We start from the raw sequence: 20,409 nt of genomic DNA, 5'->3' as shown, positions 1-20,409 counted from the left end.
TGACTGGGAGCGTGCCACTGCACTCCAGTCTGGGCGACAGAGTGAGACTCCAACTCAAAAAATAAAAATAAAAACACAAGTGTAAACCTGGATGTTATTTTATATTTGGGAACTCTGTTGCTTTGGTTAAATAGACCACCACATCCCACCCACCTTCCTCAGCTCCTGTCCGTGTCACAATACCTCTGCCATCAAGTAGCAGTCACCGTTCATTTTCCTTCATCTCCTTCCACTGCAGCCAGAAAAATCCTCCTAAATTCCCAAATCAAACATAGATTCTTCCTTTTTGAGACAGGGTCTCCTATATCGCCCAGGCTGTCGTGCTTGGAGCGATCATAGTTCATTCTAGCCTCGAACTCCTGGGCTCAAGTGGCCCTCTTGCCGCAGCCTCCCAAGTAGCTGGGACTACAGGTGCATGCCACCACATCCAGCTCATTTTTTTACATTTTTATTTTTGTAGAGATGGGGTCTCACTGTGTGCCCAAGCTGGTCTTGAACTCCTGGCCTTAAGCAATCCTCCTGCCTCTGCCTCCCAAGTCAGTGAGATTACAGGGTGCCCAACCGTGCATAACCAGATTCTTTAAGATATAGTTAATGGGGAAGAGGATTTCCTTGGTTCTTTCGGTGGATTCTGTTACTTTCTTTGAAAATTCACCAGGGAGAGCCTGGGCTGCAGGCAGCAGCTTCATCTCCATTGACAGAAACGTCCTTGATAGCAGTGTATTGTGCTGACATTGTGGTGGATATACAGGTGGCACAGCACTGGGGCTCGCCTGGGCATACTCTGGCCTCCCCGTGATGTGGCCACAGGAAAGGTGCCCCCCCGCAGACAGTAGAGGCCAGTGTTGCAGGACTTGCGAGGAGGCCTTTCCTCCGCAACCTATTAATTCAGCTACGTGTGTATGCCTTTCCCGTGGAGCCTTGTCCTCGGGATGCTGGTTGGGAGCAGGAGGGGCTGTAGCTGGTGAGGGGCCCCAGGCCCAGCAGGGATTCCGCCCCCCTTGGAGGTTCCTTAACCTCTGAGTCTTCCTTCTCCTTCAGAAAAAGTGATTTGAAATGTCTTCTTTTTTCTGTCACTTAAAAGTTAAAGTCTAGACAGATGCAAACTTGTCTTGCGCTTCCAAAAAAACATAGACTGTCACATGTTTACCATAAACCAGCCTTTGGAGACTTTTGTGTATTTTTGTCTTTTGTCCACACAAAATGTCTTCTCAAGTAGGAAGAGAGGTGCCCTCCAGGTTTGTATCGTTTGTGTCTGGCTCAGTGCTGACTTGGCCGCAGTCCGGGCTGAGTCTCCTCGGGATGACTGGCTTAGCACCGACTGGGAGATCAGTGAACTTGATGGCATGCTTGTGTTCATCTTATTTTGAATCGACCCTGTGTTTTGGCAAGGAGGACTTGGGAAGAGGGACTCAAAGAAGAATATAGAAGAAGTATGGGGGTGGAGGTGGTGGCTGTCGCTTCTGGGAAGAGGTGGTTGAGGACAAGCTTGCCTCCAGGTGGAGGGACAGGAAGGAAATCTCTTTGTGTTTTGGAACTGGCTGCGTCAAAACTGACTTTCAAGGTCCGGTTTGAAGACCCTAACCTCTCAGTCCTTTTCTGTTGTCTTTGTCTTGCTTTTCTACAGAGTTTTCAGGAGTTGAAAATGACAATGAAACTGAGCCTGTGACTATGGCCTCTGCAGGTTGCTGGATTTTTTTCCCTACAGCTCACTGTTGTGTTTCATTTAAAGATGAGACATTGATTCATTCCACATGTTGCATGAAACGCCCCAGTTGCATCTTGTCCCCGCGCCATCTGAGCTGCTTCTCTCCATTCTCCTGCCCCACTGCTTCATGGGATCCCCTTTCCTGCCCGCTCTGAGCCCCGGGGGAGGGAGGGCCCAGGACTCATTCAGGTGACACACCCAGGGGGGTCTTCTCCCCCTCCCCCCCCGTCACATTTTACCCTGATCCCACTCTGCATGACACCCCTGCTGAAATCTCACAAGCCAGGTTTGGGAGGCCACTTCGTGACTCTCACATGGCTGAACCACAAGACAGGAAATGGCTCATTTCTGGATATTCTGTCCTCATTGATGCTACATTATAAGTAGAAGTTTCTTAGAAACCTCCATCCTGGCAATGATTTACGATGTCTGATACCTGTACCAGAATGAGACACGCTACTGGAAATGTGTCTCTTCTCCTTCACCAGTTTAAGAGCGAGGTTGAGTTTCACCTGCTTGGCTGTGTCCTGGCCTATCCAGGGCCATTTTATGGCTTTTTGTCTTCCATGTAACGTCTTCACTTCCAAGTTATCCTCGGTAGCAGGAGGCAGGAAGGATGGGACTCAGCAAAGTTGCAGTCCCATGGGAGAGCCTTCATCTCTGCCGTCAGTGCAGGGGCAACTTGAAGCATTTGTTCTGTCTCCCTAGTCATGCTTGTGGGACCCCCTGGCCCCTGCAGAGTGTGCTAGAGAAGCCGCCAGGGTGTGATCCAGCCATAGAGAGGCAAGGGCTGAAGAGACTGGTGCCGGCAGGAAGTGTCCCCTTACACCCTGGTGATGGGGGCGGGGTAGGCCACCCTGACTAGGGGGCGGCTGGATGCATGGGGACACTCGGGGGACCTCTTAGTTTCGAGTGAGGAACTCCCAGCTCCCCCTTTCGGCAGGCTGCATGCATGATCATAATCGATTTAATGTCTTCATTACACTTCCATGTAGAATGCGAGGCTAACAGGATTTGGTATGAACTAACCCGCATGTCCATCCGCCAAGCTGCCACCTCTGGTCACGCTGCATTGAGGAGTGACTTGGGAGATGCCAGGCTGCACACCTGACTTCTTGCTTTGTCCCCGTCCCAAAGGTGGTGACCTGCGCATGACCCAGTTTTTTCGAGGTAATCTGGCTGGCCTAACGCTCCGTTCTGGAAAACTCGCAGATAAGAAGGTGATTGACTGTCTATATACCTGCAAAGAGGGGCTAGACCTGCAAGTGCCCGAAGACAGTGGCAGAGGCGTGCAGGTATCACTGAGCATCTGCCCGCATGACACTCGTGCGCTGCTTAGAGCCACACCTGGAGGCTGGGGGATTAAGGAGTTGTCTGTGATCGACGCATCTGTGCCTTAGACATGACCATCTTATAAAAGCGGGTCTTGTTCGCTGGAATCACATGAGCCAATCTCGCCAAAGCTGCCATGGTGTCAGCTCTGTGCACTTAGACATTCCTCCTTCCCTCTCTCTGTTTGGTGTGGTTTCAGATCCAGGCAAGCCCCAGTCAGTCGGTGCTGACCTTGGAGGGGGACGATCTCGGGGAGCTGGATAAGGCCATGCAACACGTCTCCTACCTGAACTCCCGGCAGTTCCCCACGCCTGGGATCCGAAGACTCAAAATCACCAGCTCGGTCAAGTATGTCCTGATTTTTAGCAATGAACCTGTTTGAACTCCATGACACGTGTGTATTTAGGTTTTTTTTTGTTTTTTTTGTTTTTTTTTTCTTTTTTTTTTTTGAGTTGGAATCTCACTCTGTCGCCCAGACTGGAGTGCAGTGGCCGCTCCCGGTCACCGCAGCCTCGACCTGCTGGGCTCCGGCGATCCTTCCGCCTCAGCCTTCCGAGCAGCCGGAATTACAGGCGTGCGCTACCACGCCCGGCTGATTTTTTAATTTATTGTAGAGATGAGGTCTCACTGCCCAGGCGGGTCTCGAACCCGCGGGCTCAGGCAATCCACTCACCTCAGCCTCCCAAAGGCGCGGGATTACAGGCTGAGCCACCGAGCCCGGCTTGTATTTAGGTTTTTAAAACAACCTATCCTCCCTTCTGTACGGCAAGGTGAGCCATCACCCCTCACCAGAGTGTGGGCTAGAGACTTGCATGGTGCAACACATTGTGTTTGCAAGTATTTTCCTGGAGTGGCCACTGTCTTCGGTCCCCTCTGGGTGTTTGTGGACCCCATGTCTCCCGTCTCCTCGCACCTTGCACAGGGGGGCGCCGTGCCTGGCTCCCAAAGCCCTGACCCTTTCCCATTTCTTGCTGGCAGGTGCTTTAATGAGGCCACCTGCATCTCGGTCCCCCCAGTAGATGGCTACGTGATGGTTTTACAGCCCGAGGAGCCCAAGATCAGCCTGAGCGGCATCCACCATTTTGCTCGAGCGGCTTCTGAATTTGAAAGCTCAGAAGGGGTTTCCCTCTTCCCTGAGCTTCGAATCATCAGCACCATCACGAGAGAAGTGGAGCCCGAAGGGGATGGGGCCGAGGACCCCACAGGTAACATGCTAGCGGGGCCCAGGCTCCCTCGCGGCTAGAAGCCCTGTTGTGGCTGTTTGCTGACGGGGCTCTTTTGGATGATCTTTGGAAACCCCCTGGAGGGGCATGGCACTTCTTCCTGGCTGGTGGCAGGCTCCAAGTGTGGCTGAGGTTGAGGGGCTGGGACAGTTGCAGGAGATTCTGCATGCTCCTGCCAGGCTCGTCAGCCCGGGGACAGCATCTCCACCACTCTAACTCTGGATGAGAGGAACCCTCAGTGCTTGCTTTCTTTCTTTTTGAGTCAGACTCTCGCTCTGTCACCTAGGCTGGAGTGCTCACGACCACCGCAGCCTCGACCTGCTGGGCTCCGGCGATCCTTCCGCCTCTGCCTTCCAAGTAGCTGGAACTACAGGCATGCGCCACCTCGTCTGGCTAACTTTTTGATTTATTGTAGAGACAAGGTCTCACCAAGTTGCCCAGGCTGGTCTCGAATCCCTGGACTCAGGCAGTCCTCTTGCCTCCACCTCCCAAAGTACTGGGATTGCAGCTGTGAGCCACCGCACCTGGCTTGAACCCTCAGTTCTTGAAAGAGTGATTCTCCTCCCCCCACACTTCACTGGTCCTTAAAGGGCTGTGTGAGTCTGAGGTTGAGCTGCAGGCCACTGTGCGTGAGCGACCTCCCCTGGCCCCATAGCCTCGCTATTTCTGGTCTGGCTCCTTTTGCAGTTCAAGAGTCACTGGTGTCCGAGGAGATTGTGCATGACCTGGACACCTGTGAGGTCACTGTGGAGGGGGAGGAGCTGAACCCCGAGCAGGAGAGCCTGGAGGTGGACATGGCCCGCCTGCAGCAGAAGGGCATCGAAGTGAGCAGCTCCGAGCTGGGTGTGACCTTCACAGGTGAGGGGAATGTGACCTCGCCCTGGGCGGGCCAGGCTGCAGGAATAGATGGCAGAAGCTCTCGGCCCCCTGCCTCCTGCCATCCGGGGATGTTGAGAGTGTCCTAGAGCACCTGGGAGGGAGCAAATTTGCAGGGGCGTCTCCTGGAAGGGAGGGCCATGCAGGCATTGCCTTGTGGGGCACCCTGTAATGGTGCATATCCCCACAGCAGGGAAAAGTGCCCCTGCATACCTTGGCTTCATCCTCACTACCGGAAAGCCAAAACATGTGACGTGTGGCCTGACCCAGGTGCCTGATGTACCCCACCTGCACCCACTGCCCGGGCCCTCCCGTGCTCCTAACTTAAGCTACCCAGCTGTCTTCTCACCTCTAACCCCTGCAGGCGTGGACACCATGGTCAGCTATGAGGAGGTGCTGCATCTCCTGCGCTACCGGAACTGGCATACCAGATCCTTGCTTGACCGGAAGTTCAAGCTCATCTGCTCAGAGCTGAATGGCCGCTACACCAGCAACGAATTTAAGGTGGAGGTGAGTGCAGGGCCCTGCCGAGAGGGGCCAGCAGTGGTGGCAGCCGAGGTCCCAACTGAGGCAATGACTCATGGCCCCGGGTTTGCAAACATCAACTTCTAGAGCTTTCATGGTGGCAACGATGTAGGCTCATTGTGGGGGCGGGGCTTGCCCAGCCTGGGGCCTGTGTGGGTTAGACCCATGCTGCTTTGGAGGGGCAGGGGCTTGGGGCAGGCCTGGCAGAGCGGTGTTCCCTCCCCCGGCTGCCTCGGCCTCTGCTGGGAGCCTAAGGAGCCTGGGGGAGGTGACAGCAAGTGGTAGCTAGCATCTCAGGAGGAGGGACAAGGTGGCTTTTCGGTTTTTTTTTTTAAGAAACAGTCTCTCACTCTGTCACCCAGGCTGGGGTGCAGTAGCATGATCATGGCTCACCACAGCCTCCAGCTCCTAGGCTCAAGTAACCCTCCTGCGTCAGCTTCTCAAGTAGCTGGGAATACAAGTGTGTATCACCACACCTGGCTAATTGTATGTATGTATGTATGTATTAAGGCAGGACTTATTGAGAACACAGAAAAGCTCCCACAGTGGGAGAGAATGCCCTTATTTATTCTTTGTAGAGGTGAGGTCTTGCTATGTTGCCCAGGCTGGTCTCAAACTCCTGGGCTCAAGCAGTCCTCCTGCCTTGGCCTCCAAAGTTTCCAGGCATAAGCCACCACGCCAGACCCAACAAGGCTGTTTATTGAGGTTTCACCTGAGAGGGAGACATGAGAATGCTGCTTTGGAAAGAGCAGCACCCAGGGAATCAAACGTCCTTTGCAGCTGGGCCAGGTAACTGGCCCCGTTGTGAACCGAGTCACGTCTTTGGCCCTTGTGAGCATTGCTGGTGCCGGGACCACCAGAGGCAGGGCTGGCGTGGTGACGCAGCCACCATGGGTGGGGGCAGCTGGCCCTGCTCAGAAGCCTCCCAGGCCTCTCCAGCAGCCTCACCACTGCTTGACCTGCTCTGGAGGAAGGGCCTAAGGTTACTCTGGGCATCTGGACCTTTCCACCGTGAACCTGAGCAGCAGAGCGTGGAATACACAGCGTGGCAGAACTCAGGCCTCTCTTGTTGGAACCAGAGAGAAATGGATTTGAAAGGGCATACATGGTTGTTACTTGTACTGTCTCCCATGTGATTGGTTTGGGGGAAAAGGAGGAAAAACGTCCCATGCCAGTGTTTCTCAAACAACCCATGGGCGAGGACTATTGATGCGTTTTTCCACTCTGTTTTTGGCAGATTCTTTAATAAAATGTAATAAAAATACATTATAGCTGGGCATGTATGTGCATCTGTAGTCCCAGCTTCTGGAAAGGCTGAGACGGGAGGATTGCTTGAGCCCCGGAGTTCGAAGCTGCAGTGAGCTATAATTGTACCATTGCACGTCAGCCTGGGAGACACAGCAAGAACCCATCTCAAGCAAAAGCAAAACAAATTAGAAAAGCAGTCCGTTCCTTAGAGGTGTGACTCTGTCAGATTGTCACAGCAGTTTCCAGGTGCTCACTCTGTCCTCTTCTCATAGCCCAGTTCGCCCTCAGCAGCCATCCAGGAGCTACTCAGGCATTGGTTGTGCCAGTTCTGAGTTCATTGCACCTCTCGGACAGGCTCGGGATGCCAGTCTCCAATGACGCTTTTCACTCTCTGTGCTGCAGGTGAATGTCATCCACACGGCCAACCCCGTGGAACACGCCAACCACATGGCTGCCCAGCCGCAGTTTGTTCACCCAGAACATCGCTCCTTTGTTGACCTGTCGGGTCACAACCTGGCCAATCCCCACCCGTTCGCAGGTAGGACTGTGGAGGAAGCCCTGGAGTTGAAACGGCCATGCGGTCTAAGTCGGTCCGAGTGGATCCCTGCCCCACCTGCCAGGAGCACGGCCTCCTGCTCGGAACAAGTGCCAGGCATTCCCTGTCCTGTTGCTCCCTGTCACCCACAAGGAAACTGAAACCCCCATGGGGGCCATTTCACCCGCCACCATGGAGCAGGGCATGGCCGAGCCGGATGTGAGGCTCGTGTGGAATCTCTCTAGCATTTTTTAGCACCTCCTCCTGGTCTCTGGTGTTCAGGCTGAGTTATGGCACTCACATTCTGTCCCGTCCCTCGATTTCACTGCAGTTGTCCCCAGCACTGCAACCGTTGTCATTGTGGTGTGTGTCAGCTTCCTGGTTTTCATGATCATCTTGGGAGTGTTTCGGATCCGGGCTGCCCATCAGCGAACCATGCGGGACCAGGACACCGGGAAGGAAAATGAGATGGACTGGGATGACTCTGCCTTGACCATCACCGTCAACCCCATGGAGGTAGGTGCGGACGGGCGACCCTCACAGCTGCAAAGCACCTCCGGCCAGGTCCTCAGGGAAACCGGCGTGGCACAGGCACCTTCACGTCCATGCATGCGTATCATGTGACTCCCACAGCAACCTGGGAGGCTAGCTGTCCTTGTTTCTCAGATGGGTAAACAGAGACTCAAGAGGGTTTTATTTTTGAGTAGGGCTCACTCTGTTGCCCAGGTGGGAGTACGGTGGCACGCTCACGGCCACTGCAGCTCTGATCTGGTGATCTTGCTGCCTCAGCCTTCCAAGTAGCTGGAACCACAGGCATGTGCCACCATGCCTGGCTAATTTTCTTGATTGATTGTAGAGATGAGGTCTCACCAAGTTGCCCGGGCTGGTCTTGAACCCCTGGACGCAGGCAATCCTTTCACCTCTGCCTCCCAAAGTTCTGGGATTACAGTGAGCCCCTGTGCCTGCCAGAGAGGCCTTCTTCAAGGGCACCCTACTAGGAAGCACAGGAATGCGCTCTCACGGGGTGTGCTGCTCTCGCCGTCTCCATCTCCTGGTCTTGGGGCATCCGAAACACTCCCCTGCCAGGGCTCCTGTGGCGCCATCCCCAGCCGACTTGGACCTCGTGGCTTCCTGGGTGGCAGCCCAAGTTTTGTTTTCCCTTTCGCCTGTGATAAGGCAATGCCCAGTGCAGTCCCAGCCCCTCTGGCACTAAGGAGGGAGACCCAGGCCACACTCTGTGACTCCCAGAGGATGGGGCTGGGCGGCTGGACTCACGTGGCGGGTCTTCTCTTTGCCAGACATATGAGGACCAGCACAGCAGTGAGGAGGAGGAGGAGGAGGAAGAGGAGGAAGACAGCGAGGACGGAGAGGAGGATGACGACATCACCAGCGCGGAGTCGGAGAGCAGCGAGGAGGAGGAGGGGGAGCAGGGTGGCCGCCAGGACGTGGCCCGGCAGCAGCAGCTGGAATGGGACGACTCCACCCTCAGCTACTGACCTCCCCCACCCCCGTTTCTGCTTCGGAAGGCTCTGCTGTCCTCCGTTCCCCGCCCCAAGGGTCCACGATGTACAAAGTCATTTGGCCAGTAGGTCTGCAGACCCCTCCCCATCGCCGATGTCGCCGTGCTTGGTGTGTAGGACCATAGGCCCCCTCTGCCTTCCGCCTGGGTCGCGCTTTTCAGTCCGCAGGGAGCCCGTTCTCCTCTCCGGCCGCCTCGGGCTCTGACCCACAGCGCCAGGGCCCCCTGCACGTGTGTCTGGAGTCCCCTCCCGTGAGAGGACACCGGCCCCTCACACTCCAGAAAAGCCGCGACACTGGACATGCTGACCAAGGGTCAAAATTGCTCTCTCCCACCCGGTAATCATTTTTTCTTTTTTTAAAAAAAGTTTTTATTTTTTCCAAACTAGTGCATGTATAAATAATGGCAGGATGGGGGTTAATATGTAGATGATTAACCTACTTTTTAATATTTTGTAAATAAACTGGGATTCTCTGTGTCCTTCGTGCTAGTGTCATCCAGGACCAGAAGGTACAGAGGCTCGAACGCTGAGCGCGGGGGGACCCTCGGGCTCTTCCTCCCCTCCCGGCCCCCACTCCCGCCCCGGCCCAGACGCTCCCGCTCTGGCTCGGGTCTGGGTGTGAGGCCAGGAGTCGGGCCGTGGGCTTTGGGGTGCTGCTCAGGAGGCCGGGTCAGGGGCGCCTCTTCGGAGGCTGGAGGTAGCCAGGGTGTGGCTGCCGTGTTCTCCCTGTTCCTAGCTTGGCGCTGGGGTGGGGTGCCTGGCCTCTCGCACGCTCCTCCTCAGACGGTGCTCCCTGTGCCATAGCCTGGACATCTGCGTGCAGCCTCGGGGTTCCTGCTTGGCGGGGTGTCTCCCTGCTGGTGAACGTGTGTATAGACTGTGTACACTGGCAGGTGTCCTGCAAACATATGACCACTTGGTTTGGGGACAGCAACAGGCCTGAGCGATCCACACTTAGAATGTCCACAGGTGACCCTGTGGCTCGAAGGCAGAGTGCTAGAATTTTCCCAAACAGCCCGTGCTGTCCTCCCTCCTCACCAGGCCTCCTGTGGGATGTCCCCCACTGTCTGGAGGGGGTAGATTCCCCCGCCCCAGCAGACGCCCGCTGCTTGGCTTGGTGGAGGCAGAGAGGACGCCACCGTGGTCTCGAGCCCGCACAGCACTTTGCTTTTCGTTTACTTGTAAAGTTTAGATTTCTAAAATGGGGGAAATCATTTTGAATACTGTTCTGTGACCCTGACTGCTAGTTTCAAGGACACTGAAGGCTGTGCTGTGTTGTGTGTGGCCATCCTCGTCCCGTCCCTGTAGCTGCTCTGCATAGACAACGGATAGACGCTGTCGCAGAGGGACCTTCTCACGCCATCGCCCGCGGTGTCCCCTTCGGATGTGTATATTGATGATAGGTCGGAAAGTGTCTACACTACAATAAAGTTCTGGTTCTAACTTCAGCTGGCGAGGGCTGTGTTTTCTCTCTGGTTCGGCTTTAATCCTGCCTTCCCTGGTTTCTTTTTGAACCAAGAACATGAGAACATAAAAAAGGCTTTTATTTCTTTTCTCCTGCGTTCACCTCTCGTTTCAAGGTTTCACAGAGTGCTGGTCTCGGCCCTACATCGGTGGTACTGAGCTTGCCTTCCCGCATGGAAACATGACAGAATTTAAAAAAATAGAAAACATTCTTCTCACCAGGCACACAGATCCAAGCCAGAAATCGCTGTGGCTGTGCAAATACACTGCCCACGCCAGAGCGCACCGGCTTGTTTAAATAAATAACACAACACCGACAGGTATACACGACTCTTCCATTTCCACACAGGCCAGGTGGTCTGGTGAATTTCAGCACTGAGTTGGGAACAGGAGTGTGGTTGGGCAGGTGCCCTGGGTGGCACCGGTCGCTGATGGACCCCTGGCTCATCAGAGTGGAGGTGGCACCTGGACCCTCGAGAGACAGCGGCGTGTGGCCCTGCTGAGTCTTGGAAGGCTTTGAGAGGTCAGCAGTGTCGCCTGGTGGGTCCTGAGTCAGCTGCTACATTCGGCTCTCCTGTGGGCTTCGGAAAGCGAGTCCCAGCCACATCCCCATGCCCCAAGCGAGCTTCCAGAGACTGGGGGAGGCCCTGGAACCTGCTTTTCTAAAGCTCCTCAGATTCACGCCTTTGAGAGGGCTAAGTCTGCACCATTTCAAACTAAGCACTGTCAGAGAAAAAGAGGCGGCCATCCCCCCAGCGCCCACACTTCTGGTACCTGAGTGCTCCCACAGGAGTGTCCCTAAGGTGACAGTCCCTGAAAAGACCTGGTCCTCTCCCTTAATTAAACCTTTCAGAGGTGGCTTAAAGATGCCTGCACAGAGCACTCTGCTCTGACCCGCTTGCACCTTGGTTCCTGGCCAGGTTGAGCTAAGTCTAGCTCTGATCCTTCGAACACACCCTGAGGACCAGGGTATGTGCTACGCGGAGGGACTGGGCCGGTCCCCAATCCCAGGAGGTTCTGTGAGTCGCTTGGCTATTGTTTTCTTGCCCGCAGACAAAATCACTTTACAGCAGAGAGGTGAGGGGATTCCTGTACCCGAGAGTCGCCCTAAAGTGAGGGGCAAGCGACCCTGAATCTAGGGGTACCCGGGTCTCCCTGGGAGCTGCTCAGTCTAGGGAGGATGCGCCAGGTGGGTCACATGGGCTGGCAGGGCAAGAACAGAGGACAGAGGCGTCCTGTCTGGATGGTAGGCACCAGGTGACTGCCAGGCGCCGAGGCCTGGGCAGTCTGGCAGGGAGTCTGGGAAGAAGGTCCCCCCCCCAGGAGGAGAAATGTCTTTGCTGGGCCCAGATCACCAGCTGGAAGACTGGGTGACAGTTGGCCAGAGCAGCCCGCGGCCTCCAGGCGCCCGGCACTCCACCCCCGCGAAGGATGCGTTTCCGTCTATGGCTGTCGAGTTCCTCAAACACTTCAAGTCACAAATAAATAACCAGTGTAAACAAAAGGCAATGAAGGTTCCTTCCCACGAGGCGCAGTGCAGGTTCTTGGGCCCTTTTGAGGAGAACCCACGGTGCCAGGTCCCCGGTCCCAGGAGCGACGGCTCTGCTGCCTCGGGCCGGCCGGGCAGGCTGCTACTGCCTGTTATCTTTGGACACGTTGTGGGCCAGCCAGTTCACTTTGGTTTTCCAGCTCTCCCGGAGGGCTTCGTTGAACTTCACCCTGAAGTGCTTCAGTGCCTCCTCTTCTGTTTTTCCCAGTGCCAGAGAGTCCTGAGACCAAACCAGCAGAGCACTGTCAGCCCCAAGGGGCCTGGGCCCTGGCGCACATGCGGCCCTTCCTGGGGACCGCAGGACTCCCTGGGAGGGCGTCAGGGGAGCCGCACTGTGTCTCCCGTGGGAAAGCTCTTTATTCTGGCCCAAACCGCGACAGCCCCCTGCCCCACCCTCAGACTAGATGGCAAAGATGTCTTGGCCCCAAAGACCCTCCGGTGGCTGAGTGGTCGCGCCTATTCCTTTGGAGACAGTGACCCCCGGGGGGGGGGCGGGAGCAGCTTCGTTCTGCAGGGATCAGGCACCAGAGAGAGTGTCTGGGCAGGTGCGTGGCACCAGCACCCTCACTTCCACCCACCTCCTCACACTGCAGACACGGGAAGGATCCAGCCCTCTCCGTGTACACCTGACAACATCTGCAGGCTGTGGGGCCACGCAGGTTGGCTGAGGAAGGTCATGACACATCTGCTGTTGAGCACAGTGAAACCCGGATGGCTTGACTCTGCTCCTAAGACCCGACTTCTGGGTCCAGCATGGCACGGGGATGAGGAGCCCGGAGCGCCCTGAGAGTCCGCCGCACTCGGGACCCTCTTGGTGGTACCGCTTAGGGCAGGCCTTGAGGTCTATGGTGATGCCCCGGCTCCCGCCTGGCACGTACCTTGAGATACTGGATGTCTTTAGAGCAGCTGAGCTCAGGCAGACCTGCCGCCCGCATCAGTGCAAACAGGTGGAGGAAGAGGAGCCCGTGGCGTCGCAGAATGGTGTAGGCCCGTTCACAGTAGCCGCGGAATCTGAGAGAGGTGGGGGGAACAGGTGAGGGGAGGCCGCCCAGCCACGCCCAGCGCGAGGCCAGAGGGCCGGCCTGCTCCCAACGCGTACCTTCCCCTGGGCACCTGCCTGTGTCCTGAAACAGGGATGTTCACAAGATACTTGGTTCCTCTAATCTAGTGGTCCCCAGCCATTTTGGCATCAGAGACTTGTTTTGCGTAAGACAATTTCTCCACAGACTGGTGGAGGATTGGTTTTTGATGGTTTTGAAATGATTCAAGTGTGTTACATTTATTGTGCACTTTATTTCTATTATTGCATTGCAAAAGACCATGAAATAATTATTATGAAATTATTATTTTGACGTGAGTCTGCAAGCAATTGATTTATGATGGTCTGTGCAGTCCAACCTCACTGCTCAGGTTCATCTGTGTTTGCAGCCTCTCCCCAGCGCTAGCCTCACCGCCTCAGCTCCACCTCAGGTCATCAGGCATTAGGATTTTTTTTTTTTGAGTTGGAGTCTCACTCCTTTACTCAGGCTGGAGTGCAGTGGCACAACCACGGGCACCCCAGTGTCAACCTGCTGTGCTCCAGTGATCCTTCTGCCTCAGTCTTCCAAGTAGTTGGAACTACTACCATGTCTGGCTAATTTTTTTATTTATTGTAGAGATGAGGTCTCACCAAGTTGCCCGGGCTGGTCTTGGACCCACAGGCTCAGGCAATCCACTCACCTCGGCCTCCCAGGCATTAGATGCTTATAAGGAGCGCACAGCCTGGAGCCCTCACATGTGCAGTTCACCATAGGGCTGGCGCTCCTATGAGACTCTCATGCCATTGATCTGACAGAGGGCAGAGCCCAGGCGATAATGCAAGTGATGAGAGCGGCTATGCATACAGGTGAAGCTTCACTCGCTCTCCACTCACCTCCTGCTGTGTGGCCCAGTTCCTAACAGGCCAGGGACAGTAGCGGTACCAGTCCATGGTCTGGGGGTTGGGGACCCCTCCTCTGATCAACCTCTCTACCCCAGCCAGCCTCCTGCTGTGCCACCACACACCCCCCACATCATGGGAGACTCCCCGCTGAGATGGCAGGGGCATGTTCCAAATCTACCAGCTGCCCCAGGGCCGGAGGGGGCTGAGAGTTGAGCTCTGTTCTGCGCCTGCCTGGGAAACCCGCCCCTCCCGGGCCCTGGGGTGGGGGGTTGGAGGCACCCTCACCTTTCAAATTTCTCGCTGTTATTGGTCTTCCCCTGCTGAATCACATGCACAAAGTCGTAGGTGAGGATGAAGGGGACACGCTCACGGTTGATTCCAAACTTGGTCTTGAAATTCCCCAGAAAGTGGCCGAAATCAATGTGGAACAGCTGAGGGGAGGGAAGGGGAAAGCAGAAGGGGTCAGAGAGGAGAGACTCCAGGGGCAGAGGAGAGACTCCAGGGGCAGAGGAGAGACTCCAGGGGCAGAGGAGAGACTCCAGGGGCAGAGGAGAGACTCCAGGGGGAGGAGAGACTCCAGGGAGAGAGGAGAGACTCCAGGGGCAGAGGAGACCTCAGGCCTGGGCACTCTGCCTGGAGCGGGTGCTGGCAGAAGGGCCACAGGCTGGGCCCGAGGACAGCTTCGTGGGGCCGCCCACGCCGCCCCTACCTGCCCGCTCTCGCGGATCATGATGTTGTCGCTGTGTCGATCCCCGATACCCAGCACGTATGTGGCCACACAGTAGCCGGCACAGGAGAGGGTGAACTCCTCGATGGCACGATCCAGGGCCTCCCTGGGCGGGAGAGATTGAAAACCATGGAGCACCGTTCGGCTGCTCCCACTACCGAGAGGCGGAGCGTCACGCCCCCACCCCGGAATCTGGCCCTGTGACTTGCTTTGACCCACAGAACACAGAAGTGATGCTGGGCGTCGCTTGCAGATGCTGTTCCAGAGCCAAGGCCTGAGGACACCTGCAGATTTGATCCCTTCCCTGCCCCGTACGCTGCCATGGAGGGAAACTGAGGCTGTTAAATGAGGAGGCCATGTGCAGAAAGGCACGGCTGGCAGCCAGTGCCAAGGCCCCAGGAAAGAGACGGGAGCCATCCCAGACCCTCCGGGCCCAGTTAAGGTACCAGATGACTTCAGCTGTATGAGTGACTCCCAGCAAGTCCAGCAGAAGAGCCACTCAGCTGAGCCCAGCTCAAGCTGCAGGCTGCCAAGCCAATCAGAAGTGGCTCGCAGTTTTAAGGTCCTACAGCATGGGTGGTGTTACACCGTGATAGATACTGATACTTGAGGAACAGAGACCCACCCCCACTCACTCCGACACAGCCTGGAATTGGGCTGAGCCCAGTACTTGAGGAGACCATCAGAGGCCCTTCCCCTCACCTTTGACTCTAACAGGCCAGGCCCTTCCACACTGCACCTCTTGGAAAGAGCAGAGCATCTACCCCTGGGTTGAAACTTACCCGGGGTTCTTGGACTTGAGCCAGTTGAGTAGGGCATCCTTGTTGAAGGCGGCTGTGGCTGCCATGTTGCTCTTGTTCAGCTGGATGTTGGCGATGGTGTCTGAGTGAAGTACCACCTCAATGAGGCCCGTGCGGTCCCCAGTGGGGAGGCAGCCGTAGGGGGTCATCCTAGGCAAGTAGAGGAGGGACAGGCAAACATTCAAGGCTGTCCTGGGGGCTGCTTGACCCCCAGAAGCTCGAGGCCCCCAAGAAGCCACAGGAGATGCTGCTGCCTGAGTTGCTGAGAGGGAGGGTGGAGAGGCTGGGCTTCAGGAAGGCTCCTTGGACGCACTGGCACCAGTGCCGAGATGCAGACTGTGCTGAGGCTGAGCTAAAGCCTGCTTGAAGGAAACAAGCCGGGGGCTTGGAGGAAGACGCTACTGCTTCCAAGATGGCAAAGAAAACCACGAGCAAGACGCACGCTGAGCACCGGGACAGCTCCTCCACCTCCCGGCCGCCCTGTGGTCTCCCTTGCCCCAGTGTCAAACCGCCCCCTGCTCTGCTCTTCCTGCGACAGCCCTTTGCTGGCCGAGATGCTAATGGCGGCTTCGACAGAGGCTCTCCAGAGGCTCAGGACCCTCAGCCTGGCACACACACAAGCAGACTACAGAAGGGGCCTCCTCACCTCAGGTCCAGCCCTTCCTGCTTCCACAGAACGTCCATGAGCTGGATCATCTGCAGGGTCAGCATGTCCTGGCGAAGGTCTGTGCCGCCAGCCGGGAGGAAGAGAAAGCACGTGTTTCTGGCAGGTTCTCTACTTCCAGCCACGCCCAGGCCCCTAAGACCTAGGACTCTTTTTAAATTTTATTTCACTATTATTACTTTAATTATTTTTCTGAATCGGGGTCTCACTCTGTCCCCCAGGCTGGGGTGCGATGGCATGATCATGGCTCACCCGGCCTCAACCTCCTGGGCTCAAGCAATCCTCTCTCCTCAACCTCCCAAGTAGCTGGGACTACAGGCGCACACGACCAAACCCAGCTAATTTTTTGATTTTCTTTTTTTTTTTTTAGAGACGGGGTCTGACTGTGTTGCCCAGGCTGGTCTCAAACACCTGGCCTCAATCGATCCTCCTGCCTCAGCCTCCCGAAGTGCTAGGACTGCAGGTGTGAGCCACTGCACACAACCCTTGAAGCGCCCCCAGGAATCCCGGCCTGCCTCACCATCCCCGTTCTTAAAGATGATGCCCACGCTGCCATCGCTGCCCGCCTCCTCGTTGCTGTACATGATCCACAGCGGCTTCATCTTGGAGTCCATGAAGGTGCACTGCTCCACGCTGCCGGCCAGAGAGCGGACGGTCAGTGGGGCTCCAGCAGGCCCCTGGGGTTGGGAGGAGCCCTCATGGGGCACGGGCTAGGGGCTCACCAGACTTCAGCCAGCAACGTGCTGGGGTCGAGCGGGGACTGCAGGTGCGACAGGGCCTCCAGGTAGGCCTCCTGGCGCATGCACAAGTGCATCAGCTCCTTGGTCTGGGGCTTGGTGGTCTTCTGGGAGCTCACCTTGACAAAGTCGTTCAAGGCCTTCAGTTTGCTCAGTGCTTCCCCCTGGTGGGCAGAGGGCAGGGTGGCAGGGGGTGAGCCCGAGCCTCGGCCCTGCCCAGGCGACGTCAGGAGGCCAGGGCATGACCTTGCCCACGGGCCGAGCCTCACCTGCTTCATCAGCACCCGCATGTGGTGGGTGCTGCCCCGGCAGTAGGCCTCCAGGATGAGGCCGAAGCGCAGGGCCACCGACGGCACGTGCATCTCGGAGCTGGAGGGGGAAGGGAGGGCTGAGCCTCGCGGGCAGGGGACCCGCAGGTTCCTCCCCCATGGCCTTCCAGGGAGACGCCAGGGCCAGGGGTCCCGCTACCGGAGGTGCCAGAAGAGGAAGTGGCCGATCTTGCGGTTGGCCAGGGCCCGGTCCAGCAGGAACTTGGTCAGCTCGCAGTCTAGGTAGGACTCGTACTTAAGCACCTGCACCAGCTGCAGCAGATACTGGAAGAGCTCATCATCCCTGCAGGGAAGAAAGGCGCGGGGCCTGGAGCTTCTGGGACTGGGCGCAGCCAGCAGGGGCAAGGTTGTGGGGGGAGAGACCCATACAGCCCTCAGCAGGGCCTCAGGGGAGGCTCAGCGTCCCCCTAGCACCCACCCCCAGGCAGTCGGGGCAAAGCCACCCCCCCCCTGAGGAGCAGGGCATCCGCCCGCCCTGGTACCCAGCAGGACTCACTTTAGTTTCCGCAGGGACTTGATGGCGAAGGAGCCCACGTGGCAGTCAGGGAAGCTGAAGTCCAGCAGCTCCAGGGCGCCCAGGACGGGCAGCTCGGGCCAGGAGCATAGCAGGTACAGCATCTGGGGGGGCCCGGCGGTCAGGGCGGCGGGCGGCGGGGGCGGCAGCCACACCCCAGCTCTGCCCAGGAGCCCCCCGCCGCCCACCTGGGCCACATCCTCGTGCTTGTTCCACTTGGTGACCAGCAGCAGGCGGGCCAGGGCCTCCGGGAAGTGCTCCTGGACTTCATGGCGCAGCTTCCACACCAGGTCCTTCTCGTGCTCGTAGAGTTCACCGGAGCCCCGCCGTTCCAGAATCTCCCGCAGCTGCAGCTGCTGAGGGGGCAGCGGGGTGAGGGATACGGTGCCCGCTGGTGCCACGCTCCCCCCACCCCCTTGTCCCCCAGCTCACCTCCTCCTCTGTGACGTGCCCGCATCCGCTGTGCCGCCCCAGCTCCAGGATCTGCAACAAGCGTCTGCTCTCAGGAGCCAGGCCGGCCCTGCCACCCGCCCACCCAGGTCACCACTGCCTGGGCAGGAGCTGGGTCATTCCCAGGCGTGCAGGTGTCCCGTACGCTGCAGGGCGCTCAGCAGCGACCCTGGCCTCCACCCACAAGATGCCCACAGTAGTCCTCCGGCTAGCTGTGACAACCGAGAATGTCACCAGACATTGCCCAATGTCCCCTGAAGGCTCAACGGCCCCAAACGCGCGTGCTGAGCCAGCCTCTGAAGTGGGCAATTGCTGGGGACACCGGGGAAGAGCTCCAGCAGCGGGGCGGGCCAGGGCCTCACTGACCTTCTCCAGGGCGGGGTAGTACACGGGGTGTGGGGCCACCTCGGGCAGGCAGATGACCAGGGCAGCAGCGCTCTCCGTGTTGGGGTTACTGCGCACCGTGCCCGTGGGGTTCAGCAGCTCCCCCTTTTCGTCTGAACACAGGGACAGGTGGCGCTGTATGGGGTCGTCCACCGCCACTGGGACCTCCCCAAGCCCAAAGCCTCTCCCTCCCGGGCCTGGACCGACCTGGGACAGAGGGCCACATGTAGAGACAGTGCTCCCCTGTCTTGAGCTGGTCCTTGTAGTCAAACAGCATGAGGTTGGCCCAGGCGATGGGGCAGTCCTGGGAGGGGGCAGGAGCAGGTCAGGGCCAGCCACGAGGGGCCCCCACTTGCTCATCTGCAGAATGGGACCAGCCTCCAGGCCAAGCTTCCCTGCCTCACCCGGATGCCCGAGAGAAAGTCCTCAACCAGACACCTGGGAAGACCCTGCTTGGGGGGTGGGAGGACCCACTGTTTCCTCTTAGGGTCCCAGCGACAAAGCCAGCAAGGTCAGCCAGCTCGCTGCCCTCTGTTCCCACCCACACCCTCGCTCCTGGCTTCTTGAGAAACCCCCAAACGGCCCGCACAGCCCCAGAAGACATCCCAGCTCAGCTCTGAGTCAGCTGGCTCTGCTGAAGGCGAGTCACATCCTGGGCCTGTGACTCAGCGCCCAACCACCACCCCTCCCAGGCGGGCCGCTGGCTCTGGTCTTTCTGCTCCACAAGAGGACACTGTTTGTCCTTCCACCCCAGGGAGCTGCCTCGAGGCTCCTGCTGGTCCACAGGCCCGGGCTAGAGGTCCCGAGTCGCCTGCTGAGAGCCCAGGAACCCAGTGCTGTCCCTCGGGCAGGGCTGTGGGCCGGAATGGGATGAGCGGGGCGGCCAGGTCCCGTCCCCAGGCTGCGTGCTTGCCAGGAGCGGGATGGCGAGCGGCCGCTGGGCTCAGTGACCAATGAGGCCCGGCAGGGCACGGCACCACTCGCCGGGGCCACCCCTTCCTGCTGGCCCCAGGAACCCACCGCCTTCTTAGACTTCTTCTTGGTGGAGCGAGCCTTCTTGGCCTTCTCGATCATGGCGTAGAGTGCAAAGCACAGCCGGGCCATGCGTGGCAGGTCGCAGACGCTGATGTCGAACTCCAGCCGCTGCTTCCACACGGGCTCCGAGCACACGCTCACCTCCGAGCTGGACACTGTCTTGCACAGCATCTCGTTGCCGTGGAAGAGCCCGGCCTGCACCACCAGCTGGGGGAGGGGACGGACAGGTGAGGCAGCGGAGTCCCCAGAGGCCTGGCCCCCTCCACTCCAGGCTCCTCCCTCCCCACCTGCAGGTTCCAGTCTCCTCCTCAAATGTCATTTGCACGTGGGTCTGAACCTCACCTCCCACGTGGAAGAGGTGGCCCAGCAGAGGGAAGGCCCGAGTGGGATGAGTGGCCATAGGTGAGGGGCTGGTGCCACGGGCTGCACATGGGCACCCGGTCTCAGCTCCCCCACTCTGGGGGACCGCAGGGCACTTCCCTCCTCCACTCTGGGCCTCATTCCTCCATCAGGAGTCGGGGATTCCAGAGGCCCTCCTAGCTATGACATGCTAGGGCTCCCTATGAGCCTCACGTGGGTGGGAAGGGATTTTTAATGTCCCCTCCCCCTCTGCCTGACAGCCCATCCAGAAGTCCCTCTGACCTAACCCCTCCATGATTCCTGCCAGGGAAACCCAGACCTGGCTGACTTGAAAAATCATCCCTGGCCGGGCAGCTGTGGCTCAGCCTATAATCCCCGCACTTTGGGAGGCCAAGGCGAAAGGACTGACTGAGCCTGGGGCTTCGAGACCCGCCTGGGCAACTTGGCAAGACCTCATCTCTACAATAAATCCAAAATTAGCCGGGCGTGGTAGCGCACGCCTGTAGTT

At 57.8% G+C, this 20,409-nt stretch overlaps 2 protein-coding genes across 5 annotated transcripts in view; one reads left to right on the top strand and one right to left on the bottom strand.

Moving 5' to 3' along the window:
- The window catches only part of CLSTN1 (calsyntenin 1), a 37,077-nt gene extending 26,662 nt beyond the window's left edge, over positions 1 to 10,415 (top strand). Inside the window, exons 9-17 of one of the 3 annotated variants that reach the window (XM_021708612.1) lie at positions 1,628 to 1,684; positions 2,846 to 3,003; positions 3,240 to 3,388; positions 4,019 to 4,245; positions 4,951 to 5,121; positions 5,504 to 5,649; positions 7,315 to 7,450; positions 7,779 to 7,963; positions 8,746 to 10,415. In XM_021708612.1, coding sequence (XP_021564287.1) covers positions 1,628 to 1,684; positions 2,846 to 3,003; positions 3,240 to 3,388; positions 4,019 to 4,245; positions 4,951 to 5,121; positions 5,504 to 5,649; positions 7,315 to 7,450; positions 7,779 to 7,963; positions 8,746 to 8,943 — 1,427 coding nt within the window. In that variant the 3' untranslated portion in view covers positions 8,944 to 10,415. The remainder of the gene's footprint in view (positions 1 to 1,627; positions 1,685 to 2,845; positions 3,004 to 3,239; positions 3,389 to 4,018; positions 4,246 to 4,950; positions 5,122 to 5,503; positions 5,650 to 7,314; positions 7,451 to 7,778; positions 7,964 to 8,745) is intronic. The other 2 variants (XM_008050143.2, XM_021708613.1) reach the window with 2 other exon arrangements.
- PIK3CD (phosphatidylinositol-4,5-bisphosphate 3-kinase catalytic subunit delta) overlaps positions 10,131 to 20,409 on the bottom strand; it is a 37,484-nt gene continuing 27,205 nt past the window's right edge. The window contains exons 8-23 of one of the 2 annotated variants that reach the window (XM_008050144.1): positions 19,527 to 19,748; positions 18,714 to 18,810; positions 18,489 to 18,619; positions 18,105 to 18,155; positions 17,861 to 18,028; positions 17,655 to 17,776; positions 17,298 to 17,441; positions 17,099 to 17,198; positions 16,815 to 16,993; positions 16,613 to 16,725; positions 16,075 to 16,153; positions 15,411 to 15,578; positions 14,611 to 14,734; positions 14,187 to 14,332; positions 12,859 to 12,991; positions 10,131 to 12,200 (exon numbers count right to left, since the gene is read on the bottom strand). In XM_008050144.1, the coding sequence (XP_008048335.1) occupies positions 12,063 to 12,200; positions 12,859 to 12,991; positions 14,187 to 14,332; positions 14,611 to 14,734; positions 15,411 to 15,578; positions 16,075 to 16,153; positions 16,613 to 16,725; positions 16,815 to 16,993; positions 17,099 to 17,198; positions 17,298 to 17,441; positions 17,655 to 17,776; positions 17,861 to 18,028; positions 18,105 to 18,155; positions 18,489 to 18,619; positions 18,714 to 18,810; positions 19,527 to 19,748 (2,115 nt within the window). In that variant the 3' untranslated portion in view covers positions 10,131 to 12,062. The remainder of the gene's footprint in view (positions 12,201 to 12,858; positions 12,992 to 14,186; positions 14,333 to 14,610; positions 14,735 to 15,410; positions 15,579 to 16,074; positions 16,154 to 16,612; positions 16,726 to 16,814; positions 16,994 to 17,098; positions 17,199 to 17,297; positions 17,442 to 17,654; positions 17,777 to 17,860; positions 18,029 to 18,104; positions 18,156 to 18,488; positions 18,620 to 18,713; positions 18,811 to 19,526; positions 19,749 to 20,409) is intronic. The other variant, XM_008050145.2, reaches the window with a different exon arrangement.

Source organism: Carlito syrichta, unplaced genomic scaffold (assembly GCF_000164805.1).
Source record: "Carlito syrichta isolate Samal-C Ts95f unplaced genomic scaffold, Tarsius_syrichta-2.0.1 Scaffold143077, whole genome shotgun sequence".
Lineage (NCBI taxonomy): Eukaryota > Metazoa > Chordata > Mammalia > Primates > Tarsiidae > Carlito > Carlito syrichta.
Note: the sequence above shows the minus strand (reverse complement) of the source record. Positions and strands in the feature narration are given on the sequence as shown.